Raw genomic sequence first — 17,357 nt, 5'->3', positions numbered from 1 at the left:
TCTGAACTAGTGTTAATTTAATGTTACTTAAAAATGAGCTTGGGTTATAAACCTCTATGGCCATAATTAAACCAGAGCCACTTAATTTTTTTTAAAAAAAAGTAACAGACCCGGCTATGCAAAGTGAATGCCCTTTGTGTCATCACACAGTTAGAAGTGACAGCCTGCCGTACTCCTCCGAAGAAGTGGTGACACCGTGTGGCACTGGGCCTGGACGTGTCTCTTCTCCTGGACAGTCATGCTTCCTGCCAGCATGAGATAGAGCGACTGCACACCTCTGCACATGAGGTTCACCTGTGCTGACTGAGGAAGGTGACAATTTCCTTATGGAATGAAGTCCTCTGGCAAAGGAGGATTTTCTGGTTCTTGTGTGCCACCTTTGCCACCTGTCACTCCATCCACCTACCACCCCTATTATTCTTTATCAAAATGCTTCTTTACCTCTTCCTTATACTAAATCCTTTGTAAATTTAGTCTAGTCCCAAGAAAGAATATTGAGGAAATTACCGTGGGCGATGTTGGACATGTATTCTTCTAATAAACATAGAGGATAAACCTACTGACACAGAAAATGTTCTTGTTCCTGTCTCAGCAAATGCTGTGAATCACACTAGGAGAGTGTCCAGGGCACGATGCCTTCTTAACACCATACAGATGAGTGAGCCAGCTCCAGGTGCCTTCAAAAATCATGATCATGGTTTTTCTCAGTCTTACCCTGGGGATGACTTTTCCTTTGGAAACAATTAGGTTACAGATTGTGACTCAGTGAGATGTTGCTTCGGGGTCCTTGGTGTGACTGAGACACATCAATGCTCACTTCTCAGTTCTTCTCTGTACTTAGAAATCTCCCCCAAAATATCAGACCTGTCCTTGCTCAGTGAGGCGGCCCCATATTTGGGGTGACTGCACATCTGGTTTGTCTAGGATGGGACAGCTGTACACCCCTACTCATGAAAAATGTCCCATTTTATTCTAAAAAATGGCCTCATGGGAGGAATATACTGTATTATGTTCTACTCACAAATAGCCTGTTGGCAGTGCCCATCACGTGCTTCCCTCAGCACCTGAAGCCTCACACACAGCATGCCTGTGCTGCTCCTTCCTTCATCCTCACGTCCCCCATGAACCTGCTTCTTCCTTCCAAGATCGGTATTTTGTGAATGGAACCATGGCCCCCAAATCTGCCCATGCCAGGAGAGTGGGCGTCATCTGTGGATGCTATTATCACCTTCTGACTGGTGATGCCTGTCCATTTTATCTCTCATGGCTCACATCTACTTTCCTTTTGCAACCCCCACTATAGGGGGTTAGCATGGTTAACTCATGGTTAACTCATCATCTCTTGCCTGTGATTATTTAAACAACAGGGCCCAACCCTGGCCCCTTTTGTCATCCACTCACTGTGCTGTGACTGGAGGGATCTCCCAGTAGCACCCCTGGCCCAAGGCACTCGTCCTGGCTTACACACCCAGCCTGGAGGCAGGACCCCACATGTCTTAGCCTGGTGTGTGGATGGACTGCAACTTCTAGCTTATCCAATCAGGAGCAAGCATCTGTTTTCTACCACCTGAGCTTGGGCATCAAGATGGACCTGGCCCATAGAGTGGAACTGGCCCAGGACGATGTGATTCCGGCAGCCCCATCACCTCTGACCCCCAGCCCCAGCCAACACAAAGGAAACCACCCTGAGTCCGCTAGCCCTGCAGCCTCCCACTGGCACCGGGTGCAGCTGAGGCTGGCACAAGTGCCCAGTGTACCACAGGCTTCTTAGGGAAACAAGTGCCGGCTGCCTCAGCTGTTAGGTCTTGCGACTCTTGCTGGGTAGTATCAGTGTGGCGACAAGGAACAGCTACACACGACACTCTAGCACCTGGGATCCATAAGCCCCCTCCTACACACATCTCTGGCCCAGTGGTTCCTAAACAGGGGGGACTTTGCTTCCAGAGGAGGGTCAGCAAGGACTGGAGGTGGTCTAGCAACCCCACGCAAGTCAGCTTCATGTCCTATCCCTTCAACGGCCTTGGCCACACCTCAGACTCTGCAGCGCACTGTGGCCCTCAGTTCCAGCATCCTCCAGAGGTACCCTGTTTCCTCTGCCTGGGAAGCCCTCCACCCCCGTCTCCCCTGTGGTCCCTTCAATCCACAACTCTGATGCCTCCTCCTCCAGGAAGTCTTCCCACATCTCCCCCCACTCCCTCTACCCTGGCGGTAGGTCCCTCTTCTGTGAGTTGAAACTCCTCCCATGACTCTCATCGCCTGGTTCTGTAATGATGTATCCATCCCCAGTGCTGAGCTACTCCAGGCTTCTGGACAGGGTACCTAGGGTACTAACCAGGCAGAGAGAGGGGGCAGGGAGGGAGACAGAGATGGAGAGGGAGACAGAAAGAGGCAGAGACAGAGAGAGATAAGGGGAGATAGGGAAACAGAGACACAGAGAAACAGAGGCAGAGAACCTTCAGCCTGGATGAGCCCCTCCAGAGATCTGAAACCAGAGTCCCTAGAAAACATGTAAATGTAGCACTCTACACAAGACGGGGTGTGGTTCAGTACTCGCTGGATCCAGTTTCTGTCGAGCTGATGGCGAAGACCAGTGAAAGGCTCATGGCGAGTGCTATCCTGAATTCTGAGATCGCCCATGCTCCAGAAGGATGCGCCGTGCTGCTCCCATGCTGTCCACCCCTCACTGCTCAGCCCAGGGATGGGGACCGCGGACAGGAGGAGCTGACCCACTGGGGGAAGCCAGGGTTCCTGAGACGGAACCACCGATGGCCCTCAGCTCCCATGAGCAACGTCCCTGAGAGGATATAGCCCATCGGAAGCTGCCAGAAGGATGCCCCAAAGGAGCACTCAGGAGTCTAGAGGTGTCTAGGCCATCACCTCGTCGCAAAGCCAGGGGCTGGTGATCTGAAATATCATAGTCTGGGAGCCCCTGGACAACAAAGTGCCCAGTGCCGTGTGGCAGTGATGAAACCAAGAATGAACAGATGGCTTGATGTGGAGACTCACGTCCACACCCGCTGGGCAGTAAGGAAGAGGACCCCTGCCCTGGCCTCAGAGTGAAGACCTGAAAATCATGCGATGTCAGAGTGCAGTGGCCATGCAGGTGCTGGAGACCAGCATGCTCTGGGCAAGAAGGACTCATCTGGGCCCTGGACAAGGCCACCACGGGGCCCCTGCAAGGCCTAGCGAACGTGAGGTATTACGGGGGCCGGGGGCTGGCCGACAGCCGGGCTATCCACATAGATCCAGAAAATGTGCGCTGCTCAGCATGGAGTGAGGCTCTGCGTGGCCATGGGAGAAACGTGCATGCGCTGTGCCATCATCCACACGTGAGGACAGCGCATCTCCTCGGCAGTGATGCCGGCAAGGCAGCCTGGGGTAGGCGGGAGGACGTGTCCCCACCCTGATGGCTGGCACCTGTGAATATGTCAAGTCACATGGCAAAGGGAAGGAAGGTGATGAATGGAGTTCAGGCTGCTCATCAGCTGATGCTGAGATGGGCAGAGGTGCTCGGTGGACCCAGGGGAGTCAGAGACAAGGGGCTTGCAGAGATGGGATCACTCGTCACAGTACAGTCAGAGATGCAGCAAGGCCAGCTTTGATCACAGAGGAAGGGGCCACAGGCCCACACATGTGCGTGGCCTCATCGTTTGATTTTTCAAAGACAGATTTAAAAATTCTCAGTGGGAACATCTCTGGCCTGTTGGCCAATAAGCCTCTGCCTGGTGCCCATAGGCATGCCTTTGCTAAGGATCCTGCAAAGTAACAAAGCACCTTTGAGAAACCATTCACCCAAAGTGCAGTTAACAAGCTCAGAATTCTGTTCCCACGGGACAGTGTGGATTTCCCGGATTCCCGAAAGGCCTCCTCTGTTCGCCGTGTAGCACCTGTCTTATCCACGCGGTCCCGCGGCCTCGTGCTGTGTTTGGGCCACAGGGTGCTCCTGTCTTGGTGGTGCAGGATGTCAAGGTAAAAATCAAGGATGACTGAAATGTGATGAAATATTAAAAATCGATTTATTCTTTTATTTTTATAAGCATTATCAATATTTTATTATTTCATCCAACGGGTTGTATTGTATTTAATTATTTTGTGATTATAGCTATCACAATCCTGTTTGGTTTACAGATTTTGTTTTCCCTGAGAGGGAACGCTAGAATAACGTCTGGTTTCAATATTAAGTGAATTTTTGTTGTTAGCTTTCCTCCCCCAGCTTCTTTGGGATATAAATTACATGCCGTATTGTGTAATTTTAGGGTGTATCACATGATGATTTATTTGACACACATATATACATTGTAAAAGGGCCACCACAACAGGAGTGGTCGACACCTCAAGTGATGGTGGTTTCTCCATGGTGGAAATACTGAAGGTCGGCTCTCTCAGGAGCTTTCAAGTACATAACACAGGATTATTAACTATAGCCGCCGTGCTGTCCATCAGATTCCCAGAACTTAGTTGTCTTATAACTGGAAGTTGGTGCCCATTGACCTACATCTTTGGAACATGGAAGAGTGAAGGAAACAGATCTTCCCCTGGACCTGGCCAGGAAGGATGCTGCCCTACGGACCCCTTGACTGTTAGCCCACTGAGACGCATGCTGGTCTAACCCACAAAACTGTAGGATAATAAAGGCTGTTTGAGGACAATGCACACGTGGTACCTTTTCACAGCAGTGGAAGACCAACACCGGTTGCACGGGGCGGAGAGAGCCCAGCACCAGCAGCCAGGGCTCAGTGCACAGCAGCGGGCTCCTGCCACAGCAGCTGCACTGCATGCTTCTGGGCCCCCAGCCTCCCCACCCGGCCGCAAGCAAGCACCGTCCTGCTTGCGTCCTGCTTGCTTCCTGCTGGCCATGATCTGCTTCGCATGCCCCTGCCCCACTCCGTGCCTCCCATCCTCTGCCCTACTCGGGCTCCTCTGGCTCACCTGAGAGCCCGTCGGTGCTGTTCCTCCTGCTGCAAACACTCTTCCTTCCTGCCCACTCTCCACGGGACTCGCTTGCCCCTCCCCTGTGTCAGAGCTGAACTTTGGGTCTCTAAAGTCTTAATCTGTTTTTTAGAAAAGACTATTTCCATGTAGAGAGGTCGCTGAATATGACCCGGGGCTGGGCCTCCCTGGTGTCCTACTGTTGTGTGTAACGTCTAAGCCTGCAAAGAGGCCTCTCTGGAATAGATCTCTGGGCCCTGCATCCTGGTGGATGTGTCCCGAGAAATGTTGCTTAGAGGTTTGAGGGTCCATACTTGGGATTTGGGACCGGGCTGATTCTCTCATTTCTCTCATGGACTAAGTGCACCGCCTCCAGCAATGAGAAATCTCTGAGTTCTACTGGGAAAGGCTCTGAGCTTGGTTCTCCTTTTTGTCACAAACACACATTATACTTCCTGGTACATTCTTTCTCTTTCTTCTTGGATCAAACACCTTCCCCTCAGGGGAAAGACAGCAGAAGTTTCTGTAATTCACCCTAAAATTAAAGTCAAGATTCTACATCAAGCTCTTGTGAGACAGGAATTCTGATAAGACTCTGAAAGAAAATAATTTTTAAGAAATCCCTTTTGGGTAAGTATAATCTCTAATTTGGGGTTCTACATGTACCTTTTCCCCTCTATAAATTTGCCTCTGTAGAAGAAGAAGACAAGGGGATGCTACTGGTACTAATTATCTATCACTATTTCATTAATGAGAGTTTCTGCTGTATGTTGGGCTTTATGTCATAGCTGGTATATGGTAAACTCAGAACCATTCTGACTGTGGTTTGAGCTGACATCTGCATGCCCCATTTTAGCACCAATGGAAGATGGAGGCTTGTCTCCTAAATCACCATGCAAAACACTACTGTTCTAATGCTGGGTTAAAAACAAAACAAAACGAAACAAAAAAAAAAAAAAATCCAAAAACAATGCAGGGGCAGCCTGGGTGGCTCAGCTGTTTAGCCCCACCTTCAGCCTAGGGCCGGATCCTGGAGACCTGGAATCAAGTCCCACACCGGGCGGGATCCCTACATGGAGGCTGCTTCTCCCTCTGCCTGTGTCTTTGCCTCTCTCTGTGTCTCTCATGAATAAATAAAATCTTAAAAAAAAAACAACAATGCAACGGCTTTGTGCCAATTACACACCTTCTGTTTATGATACACAGTGTTTAACTGCCTGAGTGCTGAGTTAGAGGGTTTAAAATGAGTTATGGCCTGTATCTCATGCCTTAATGCACCTGTTGTCAATATGTTTCCTTCTTCATATAACAGTGTGTTTGTAGTCATGGATGTACAAGTCAAACAAATAATTTCCATCATAGAAATGGAGGGGAATTAGCGAGGCTCCCCTTTATAGGAATGTTACAATCCTGGAAGGTGCTATGACTGCAATTTGGGTTCCCGCCACCGGGTGGTGCCCATCAGGAACTGGCCTCTGTGGTTCCTGGCAAGGAGCCAGTGTCTGGCCCAGGTGTGCCTCTGACGCGTCCAGCTGATGCACCTGAGCATTCACCAACCAATGCCTCCAAAACCCAACTTTACTAAAGTAGCCCATCAAACACAAGTATGTGTGTTAATAAAGTCCATCTAACCAGAAATAACCATGGAAGGGAAACAGGAGATGTGATACTTTGTACCTTGCTAGATGTTTCTCAATGTTTAAATACAAATCTAGGTTTATTTAGCTATTCATTCATTCACTCAACAAATAACTGCTCAGGTACTACCACAGGCCAGGCCTTCAGTTTAGTCCAGGAATACAGAAAGGCATTAGATATGTCCCCAGTGTAGAATTTCTCCAAATCCATCAGCAGTGCCCACACATAGATAACTCAGGGTAAGGACGATCCAAGCCCAGGACAGTCATATCTTACCTATAGAAAGGCAAAATTCACCCCTAGTGAAAATTACTCTTGAAAATCTTTTAAATTGAAACCCTTTTGGCCATGAATGTATCCTTTGACTTCTAACGTCTGACTTTTGTCATTTTAATCTTTAAAGCCTTGGAAGTAAGGTCGGTGCAGGGTCCTCCTGCTGAGTCTAATTGCCTACCTCATGTCTGTAAAAGGGATGCTCACCCCAAGGCTTCTTGTTCCCATTTAAGCTCCAGAGGATCCCAATTAACTGTCGCATTTCTTCATTCATGTAAAAAATGGAAAGTATGGAGTAGCAATCAGGCTGGATCCCTTCCTGCTCACCTCATCCCTGTTCCATTCAGAATGTTCTCTCTACTGCCTTCTCAACATACCTCACTCTTTCTGAACTGGACCAACAGAGCCATTTTCATAGGGTTCTAAGTACTATCCATCAACTCAAAGTCCATCATGCCTCCTGGGACCTGGAGGATCTGGAGGAAGTTCCATCCACCATCCTGGGGATTTTTTTTTTTTTTTTGTATGAAGGTCTAGGGAAATCCCACCTTATAGTAAGTAAGCAGGCATGTCCTCACCCAAATGAGGAGAAGGGTGCTCTTGGTTGTTTACTGATTTTTTCCTACTAGAGAGAAGTTCCTCTCTGATATCAGAATGCTCTATGTGACAATCCAGAGAGGTGATGCTCTTCACCCACATTCACTGTGAAACTTCTAAGACCCCTTCCTCTGCACAGCTACTGGCAGAGACCCCAAGAGATGGCAGGTCTTGCTCCCAGCCCTGGGAAACTAGCAATGATCCAGTCAGCAAGCCTTTGTCCTCAGAGAGGACATGGAGAAAATGAAGCAGAGGAAGGAGTGGAGGTTGGGGTGAGGGCCATCTGAGCCGAGCCCCAGAGGGCGCAGAGGGTGAGCTGTGTGTATCTGAGAGAAGACAAACAGCAGTGTAGCTGGGGAAGAATGGGGAAATGAGGTCAGGGAGGGAGAGTGCAGGACAGGTCATGGGGGCCCTGGCGACAGCTGTGAGGCAGTCAGACTTCATGTGGAGGGAGATGGGGAGCCATGGGAAGAGCTAGCAAGAAATGTGGTGTGATGCACACTTCCACAGGGATGCATTCACTGCTAGTGCAGAAAAGAGTTTGGGGCACAGGACAAAGCTGAGAGCAGTCACCAGGGAGGAGGCCCCTGGATGGTTCACTTCATCTCCCAAGCCTAGCCCCCTGAGCCAGCTCTAAACAAAACCTGGGAAGAATCCACGGGGACATTCTCCAGGTTAATGTTGCCGCTACAGGCACAGTTCTGCTGACAAAACAAATACACCAGGCATCGGAGTGACTCCCCAGCCCCATGAAGAATCTAGTCAGCCATGGGAATGTCATCACACCCACTTCACAACCGAAGAAACCGAGGAACAGAGAGACTAAGTATCTAGCCCTGGTTCTCACCTGTAAGTATCAGAGCTGGCATTGAAATCCAGGCAGCGTGGCACAAGAGCCCATGCCTTCAAGTGCCCTATGTGCTCTTCCGTGTGGCAACAGTCAAGTAGAACGTGGTAGCAGCCGCAACTTGGGATGGGGTGTGTGCCGCAGACCCCACCACTCCCTATCACTTCACACATTCGTTATCTCCTAGAGCTCATATTCAGCTGGGTTGGCCATCCTTGGTCGAAGTACTCCGAGATCCTTTATGTAAATTCTATGGAAGCGGGGGTCTCATGGGGAGCTATGTGGTTCCTTCTAGGTCTGAGGTGACAAGGAGGTTTTGTATCTTAGGCTGACGATTGGCACTGATTGCCGGGCCAGTGTCTGAATGCAATAGAGACATGTGCTGAATTCTACAGGTGACGTCTGTCCTGGGGCTGGCACCGGCAGGAGCACCCTGTGTGCCGTCCATTTGCTATTGCTACTGGAGGCTAACTGAGGGTGTATGTAGAGCAAGGCCGGCTTCCAGCTCTGACCCATTTTGCCCCATTTCCTCGGCAGGTGGAATCTCTGCTTGACCTGATTTTGCCTACCAAGGAGGAAAGTTTGGACAGAAATTTCTAGGAATTGATACACACCATCTCTCCCAGAAGTATATTTGCTATAACAAAGCATCGCCGAGAGATGTTAATTCTCAATCCAACGGCATGAAATTTTGCTGGAAGAATCGCAACCATCCATGGAGGAATTATTTCTGGCCAGGAGTGCAGGGCCTCAGAGCGCCCTGTGGGTAAGCACCCATGGAGAAAAGGCCCGCGTGGAGTCCCTGAGCAGAGGCCGGCAAGCTCCTCTGTAGGAAATGGATGGTGAGCGCATCTGGCTCTGCAGCTGGACCACCTCCCCCACTGCCACTCAACCAACCCTACCACGGCCTCGCAAGAGCAGCTGCCGACAAGAACACACAAACGTGCATTCCCGACTTGTTCTCACAGCAGGCATCGTGCGCCAAACCCTGTCCTGACAGAGGAGTGATGGAGGCAAAAATGCAATGGGACTTGGACACGGGGACCATGAATCTTGGTTTCTGAAGATGCGTCAAAACTCTGTGTGCGCAGAGTGGCATGATTCACAACAGTCCAAAGGTGAAGCAACCCAAGTGTCCATTGATGGATGAATGGAGGAACCAAGCATGGGCCGTTCATGCGGTGGCATTTCAGCCCTAACAATCCCCTAAGGGGATTCTGATACCTGCCACCCCGCGGATGAACCGAAAGAACAGTGCTGAGTTAAAGCAGCCACCACAGGACAGATACAGCACAGTTCTCTTCCTACTAGGCACCCAGAGGAGTTAACGTTCACGGAGACAGAATGTAGAAGAGAGTCTACCAGGGGTGGAGGGGCAGGGGGTGCGAGGGGCAGAGCTTCAGCTCTGCAGGATGCCCAGAGTCCTGAAGATGGATGAAACACCATGGGAACATTCCTAACACCTCTGAACTGTAGGCTTAGCAATCGCTAAGATGGTGCATTTTATGTTATGTGTATTTTGTCACAATTAAAAAAAAAACAACCTCTATTCGTCTCAATTTCCTTATGCAGAAAAAAAATCATCATTGCACAGTATGATTGCAAGGAGAAAAAGAAGTGGATGCTGCTCTGCTCTGTAATGGGTGCTCAATACACATTCAGACACTTTTTCCATTGTTAATGGGGTAACAGGGCTACTATAGCAGGAGTCAAGCCCCCCCCCCCCAACAAAGCTGGAAGACGCATTATGTTTTAAAAACCGACAGGCACAGAGGACAACAGTTGGAATCTACGAGATGGGCCTGTTATGGGGAAGAGAAGTATTGTTTCCTATAAACAAGAACATCTATTCTCAATCAAGCAATAACAAATTCAGCATTCAGAAGTCAGTTTCGGGCAAGGAACATCATTATTTGGTGTCCAAATAGAGGATAAAAGAAACAACACCAGACGAATGCCGAGTCGTCCCCCCACCCTGGCTGTCCCCTTTCCAACCTCTCCTGCCCCACCTTCGCATGCGTCCCCAGGGTCCACTGAGTGGTAGTCCGGGCTCCAGCGGCAGGTGGCTTCACCCCACTCCTCAGCTACAGATCCCACACACTCTGATGTGGGGACTTCCTTGCCTACAAAGATCGAAGAAGCAGTGTACTGGGAGGTCCCCTCATTGCAGGAAGACCCCCCTTGGCCCCGGAGCCAAGGAGGGATCAGTTCACAAACACAAGCGTATCCCCGCAGCAGGGCAGGAGAGGCATCACACTCCTACCTGGTGGGTGACAGGGTTATGTCCCTGCAGGAGCCCCAGGCAGCCATCCTCAGAAGGGGCAGCAGGGACGGTGAGAAGTCTTAGTCCCTCTGCTGCCTGTTCCTTTGTGGGGTATTTACGAGGCCATTTGGCTAAACTCTTGGGCAGAAACAACCAAGCTGCCCTAAGAAGCAGGACAACAGCCTGAAGGTAAAGACGAGACCGAGGGCCATCCCCGCTGGTGGCTCCGTGTGCTTCCAGGGAGGAAGCCCAGCAGCATCCTGCAGGACCCGCCCCGCGGGCTACACCTGGCTCCCTCTGCTCAGGCCCTGCCCCGCCAGGAGCAACCCAGCGGCAGGTGCACGTCCAGGGGGGCCCAGGGCAGGTGGAGGGCCCTGCCCGCCACGCTCCCTGCCTCCTATGCGTCCAGGCAGCTTGCTCAGCGTCTCACCCCGTGGATGAACTGCTCTCCATCCCCTTACAGAGCTCTGCGCTCTCTCCTGCATGGACCCACCTTGGGAGAACGTGGCAGGCTGGGTGGTGCCCCACTCCCGCAGGCTGGTGTCCCCTGGAGGCGCCAGGAGGGCCCTGAGCCAGGGGACCATGGGGGTGGTGAGGCGGCTCCGGGGTCATGGGGGCGGGGGCGCTGCAGTGGCCCGGGGCAAGCGCCAGTTTACTGAGGAGCGTCAGCCAACACCTGGGACTGTCCTGGCAGAAAGCGCTCCGCCAGCGGCTCCAGTGATGCTCCAGCAAAGCTGCGTGCTCCTCCGTGGCTGGAGATGGAGTAGCTGCCCACGCCGCACTCTGGGGACTCTCACAGTCCGTCACCTGCAGCTCCCCGGGCCCAAGCTTCTGTGAGCCGCGTCCCTCCTGTGCCAAGACAGCACACAGAGCTGCCCGGGCCTCCCTCCTGCCTCTCCTCTGCAGACTGCATCCCTGGGCGATGAGGCTTTGCACAACCCAGGGACCAGAGTGTGGGGGGCTGTGGCCCTGGGCTCGTGGGTAAGGAAGCCACCTAGATGGGTTCCCAATGGAGCGGGTCCCAGGACTGGCCTGGGGGGTGAAGCCACACAGAACCGAGGAGCTCTGTCTGCAGGCGGGGGCTGAGAGAACAGAGAGAGATAGAGACAGAGACAAAGAGATAGAGCTAGCAACAGAGATAAACACAGAGAGACAGAGAGATGGAGATAGAGAGACAGAGAGACACAGAGATAGAGATAGAGACATAGAGGGAGATAGAGAGATAGAGAAATAGAGACAGAGATAGAGATAGAGATACAGAGACACAGAGATAGAAACAGAGAGATAGAGACAGAGAGAGATAGAGGGAGAAATGAACCCAGACAGAGATAGAGACAAAGAGACAGAGAGAGAGACAGAGCTAGCTGGAGGGAAGGAGGGAGGGGCAGAGAAAGAATAGTCTCACGATGTCTTTTGAGGTTCTGAATAAAACTCCCATAAAATACTCCTGACTTTGTTCTTTTCAATTACATCAGCCAACAACAGTTTTTTTGTTTTGTTTTGTTTTGTTTTGTTTTTTACTTTTTTTTAAAACTGGCATTGGTTGGTGTGGGTGGGATTTCCTGTTATTTCCAAACCCTCAGAATCACAAGGGATATTATTGCCAACACCCAAAATGCATCCATTAGGGATCTGCTGCCCTTGGAAACACAGCATCCTTGGGAAGCGTAAGGTAATGTGCCTTCACATAATTTACAGTTCAGTGCAAATGACTTTTCCAGTGGTTTCCTGTGAGGAGGTTTGGATACAGATGGCGGGGGGACACACAGGTTTATCCCACCTCTGGGTGGGAAGAAAGAAAGAACAAATAAAAATAAAAGAACTGGAGCTCTAAAGCGGACCTTGCTGCTGGGAGGCTTTCGGGGAGCCCACACAGGTGGCTGCGGTTCTTCTCCAGGGCTCCTGGGCCTTCTGTCTCAAGGGTTTCCAAACGACACCAAAGCATTATAAATGCCGGGAGTCTGTGAACCCTGAGCTGCACAGTGACAGCGGGGCTGTGGGTGCTGACTTTGGAGCTGTGCCTCCATCTCTGGGGTGTTTCTGCGGGTAGTGTTGGGAGTCCCGGGATCACCAGAGTCCTCAGCCTGGACTCCCTGGGGCATAAGTGGGGACTTCTTTGCTATTACAAGCCCAACTCCGAAGGAATCAATTTTCAGGAACATTCTGGGAAAGTCCGGTGTGGTCTGGTGGGACTTAGGCTCTCGGGCGCCATCGAGAGGACGTGGCTTCCCCACAGAGTGACTCTGGCTTCTCTGTTGTTTTATGCTCCCTGGCAGGCCCCTTTCTGGAGATGGTACCACCTGGTAACTGCAGGAGATCTTGTCAAGGATGGCTAGCAACCACAACAAAAGGAGGGGAGTCCTTCTGTCATAAGACTTGCAGCCTGACTCTCCAGGTTGCGCCTCTGTGCCTGGGACTGGGACTGTGTCTTTCCTGGAGCCAGGGATGGCGTCTAGAGTGGCCACCCTGGGTCACCTGGCCACCAGGAGCTGGAGTGGACGCGGCACCATTTAGGTTGCACGGATTAAGTGCAAAGACACAGAGGAATTTCCTGGAGAAAACATCATTGTTATCAGAAGGGCGGGTGGAGGCCGGCGAGAACACGCACGGACGTCTCCCCACCTTCATTCCCACCGTCCCTCTGTCTGGGGTGCACTTCCACGTCATGTGGCGCTCGGTCAACTGCGTGCAGACCCACCCTCAGTGTCTTGGTGAAACTATGTCCCCGAGAGCGCTTTCGAGATTCGGTGACACGCTCTCTCTTCCGGTTGATTGCGGCACTGTTCACGCGTTCATTCGACACACGTGTGTGGAGGCTAGCTGCCCGGGACTGTGCGTGAGGGGGACAGCGGTGCAGGAAGAGAACCAACCAGCCCTGCCCTCTCAGAGCCGATGGCCCCGTGAGACAGTCAGACAACTATGTAAAATAAAATACAAATATATATGTGAAGCTTTAGAAATACACGTTACACACATATAACACAGACGAATAAAGATAATGGATAAACAACCAGCAAGGCTGGGGAGAAGGGGAGGCGAGGGACCTCTCGGCCCTCCAGGGAAGCGAGTTTGAAGCAGGGTGACGGGGTATCTGAACTGTCAGAGGAAAGGCAAAGACTCCAGTGTGGCTAGAACAGAGAGAATGAGCTGGAACGGAAGAGAGTGAGGTCAGAGTTCAGGCAGGGGTGGCAGGTGGGCAGGACCCTGCGTCCACACTCCACTCTGGCTTCTCCTCTGAGACGGGAGAGAAGCCGGTGGACATTTGTGAGCTGAGTGACATCATCAGACTGCATTTCCATCCGTCTGGCTGCTGCATTGAAACAGACTACGGGGAGGAGGCATGTGGGCAGGTGGCCCCGGAGAGCCCCCGAGGAGTCGCTGGGCGGGCCGGGAGGCATATAGGAGCTCAGGCTGGGAGGCAGCAGACCACGGTGGAGCAGGGGCGGGTGGAAGGCACTCCCAACAGGATTTTCTGGGGGTTGGACGTGGGGAGAGAGAGAGAAATGAAGGGTGAGCCAAGATACTGGTCGGCGCCCTGGGAGGACCGGCCTGCCCTGTACCCACAGAGGGGATTCTGGAGCAGGGGTGAGTGATGTGTCATGATGCTTGTCTGTCCTTCCCATCTCTGCCTTCTCTCCAGGCAACTGCAGGACAGGGACCGTGCCTCTGACTGTTGTCCTACCGCCGTGAACAGGACCTGGCACTTAGTGAGGATTCAGTCACTGGATGTTCCCAGCAGAGCAGAGGGGCTTAGCAGCTCTGTCCAGACAAGGAGGGCGACCATGCTGGGACTGCTGCTGGAACCAGAGGGAAGGTGTGTCGTGTACCTGGAGCCCTCCTGCCACCCCCGGGGGGGTTTGCTGGAAGGTTGGCTCAGGGGAGGTGCCAGGCAGTGTTTGCCACCCCAGCTCTGGCTCCAGAGTGGGCAGAAGGGGGCATGACAAGCCCAGGCCCTCCTGACTGCAGCATGCCGCAAGGTGCCCTGCCGAGCACATCCCCGTACCCACAGCCAATGCATCTCCCTGCATGCCTTGGTTTTGCCTCATTGTGCATTCAGTGATAAAGAGAGAGAAGAGGGCAGGAAGAAAGGGCTCCAGGGAATGTAAACAGGGGGCTGCCCACCACTTCCCCAAGGGCAGAGCACTCCCGGGTAGGCCAGGGGAGTAGGGGATGGTGTCTTCTCTTCCTCCCCTGGCCGGTCCTGTCAGGACCCCAGCTGGGCGCTCGACACCCCCACAGACCGCACAGTCATCCCAGAGTGCGGCCGCACACTTGTCAGTCCAGGTGTGCCCCCATCCCAGCCCCTCCAGCCCTCCATAACCCCCCCCCCCCCCGCCAGGGGCAGGGTAGAGGCCCCAGGCACTTGGCAAACACAAAAGGTCAGGAGCTTCATGACCTGGCTCGGCCTCCACGTGGTGTTTTATCCCAATCCAAGGAGGGTCTCCTGGCACAAGCACAGCGGGCTGGGAGGGGCCCCCCAGCGGCTGATGGACACAGACACTGTCACGGCGGCAGCCGGCAGCCGGCAGCAACTCTCAGGATGGGGCAGGGGGCAGGGAGATGTCAACTTGCCTTGATGACATCTTCATCAGATGAGCGGCACCCCACAGCCTCCAGCAGGTCTGTCACCGTGCCGTCCTCCTCCACCGAGACCACCTTCACGGGCACGGCCACCGTCTTCCCAGTGAGGATGGCTGTGTTCAGGATCTCTGCCTCCTGGAAGACCAAACACACCTTTCCATCACACACCGCCCCCTGCGTGACGGCCCCCCTGCCTCCCCAGGGACCCCAGTGCCAGCACCGCCCAGAGGTGACATCCTGCCATCACCCAAACGTCCATGGGGAGAAGGTGACGGGGAAGGGTAGCACGTGCGGCGGCTCGGGAGCAGGTGTGTTGTTAGTGTTGTGTTGGACAGAGCTCACCACCTGCCAAGGGCCATTCCCAGGGCTTTATAAGAGTGGACGTATTAACTCTCAGACCAGACTGACAGGCTTAGGATTCTCTCCATTTTGTGACAGCTCAGAGAGGCTTTGCAGCTGGCCCGAGGTTGCACAGCTGGGCAACAGTGAAGGTGGGATTTGAACCCAGGATGTCTAGTGGCTGAGTCCATGTGTTAGCTATTCCAGTATGTCTGAACCCCCACAAAATGATTCCTCTTTCAACTGAGAACTGAGAACTGTTGGCCCTAAAAGGAGCCGAAATCACACCCCAACCACACCCCATCCAACGTGTAGAGTGCACATGGAAGCTGAGACCCTCACTCTCAGAACTCTGTCGCTCTGGTTGTCTTTCTTTCTTGTACCTTTTCCAGGCTTTTACTGGGTCCTGGTCTCTGTGTGCATTTGGAATGCTGTCATGGCCCCAAAGACATGCTCAGCCCCAGTGATGTGACACATGCGTGCAACATACACACACTCACAAACACTCACAAAAACATGCGTTTGCCTGCTGAACACTTCCTTTTTCATCCATCTCAGGGTGTCCCACAGGATGTCCCCACTTGCCTTTGTATTTGCTCTCCAAGCCCCTAAGAGCCCAGGAGACCCAAGCACAGAATCTCCTCCATGGCATCTAACACCATAGCTGTCTTACTAAGACCTGTTCACTCGGCCATCTCTCCTCCAGGCTGTCAGCTCCGTGGGGCTGGATCTGCCTTCTGTTCCCCAATGCCAGGTGTAGTGCTGGCTACAGCAAGCAGTACAACATCTGCAGGGTGTGTGGATAAGGACTCAACCGGGAGGACTGGAATCTACCCCTCTGCCTCCCTGGTCTCTGGCTCTCTGTCCTGTGCACGGACCCAGGGTCTCAGGCTGCTTGTCCCAGACCCCGCGTAGTAGCTCTCACTCTGCATCTGCCTGGACTGCACCTGTGTCTCCTTGCAGTTCCACCTACGGGGCCCTGGGAGACCCATCACAGGAACCCACTTTTCAAATTTTTTTTTTTTATTTATGATAGGCACACAGTGAGAGAGAGAGAGAGAGAGAGGCAGAGACACAGGCAGAGGGAGAAGCAGGCTCCATGCACCGGGAGCCCAACGTGGGAACCCACTTTTCAAATGGAGAAAACTGTGCCCCAAGAATCAGAAATGGGTCTCATTCCCCTCTGCAGGATTTGTCTCTGCCGATTACATGAAGATAAATGTCCCCATATAACCCACAGCTTCTGTGCAACAAGCCTTCCGAGTTCTAGCCCATGCTGGCGTTCCTGCTCAGTGCCCATAGCTGCATGCCAACGGTGCCCCCAAGAGAGGGATTGTGTTGGCGTGAATACTGAGTTTCTTCTATACGCCCGACCTCGTCTGGCCCATCCTCAGTAGAGCAACAGGGAGATGCCTGGATGGGAGCTAGGTGATATATCTCTCTTAGGGCCAGGCTTGCACAGGTTCTCGTTAATTTGATTTTCATGTGAAATCACAAATTCCCATTTAGGAGCATGCCAGAGGAAGGAATAGAAATGTATCATCCTAACATTGCATAACTGTTTTCCTTATGTTAACTTTATATTTCTTACGTAAGATCTTGTTTTTCCTTTACAGGACTAGTTCATCTTATAATTAGCTCATTTGGTTTAGATTTGGATGTGGAACTATATATCTATATTTTTTTCATTATTTAATTATAAAAGAGAGACTGCAGTTTGGAATGTTCCTGAATTTCAAAGACCATGCCTTATACTGTCTCAATCTGCAGAAGCTTCTAAATGCCCATTGATCATGCACTTGTTGGATTTTTTCCCCTCTTCCCCCTCCTCTGTGAGTTCCTAGCCTGATATGATTTGCAGCTGCTCACAAGTCTCTAGGCAAGAGATGG

General features: G+C 52.1%; 1 protein-coding gene across 1 annotated transcript in view; it reads right to left on the bottom strand.

Annotated features, from left to right (window-relative positions):
* Positions 1-17,357, bottom strand: part of TMEM132D (transmembrane protein 132D) — a 602,566-nt gene that overhangs the window by 73,112 nt on the left and 512,097 nt on the right. The window contains exon 5 of the mRNA XM_049101718.1: positions 15,120-15,263. Within this exon, the coding sequence (XP_048957675.1) occupies positions 15,120-15,263 (144 nt within the window). The remainder of the gene's footprint in view (positions 1-15,119; positions 15,264-17,357) is intronic.

Source organism: Canis lupus, chromosome 26 (genome assembly GCF_003254725.2).
Source record: "Canis lupus dingo isolate Sandy chromosome 26, ASM325472v2, whole genome shotgun sequence".
NCBI lineage: Eukaryota > Metazoa > Chordata > Mammalia > Carnivora > Canidae > Canis > Canis lupus.
This window is presented reverse-complemented; position numbering and strand designations above follow the sequence as displayed.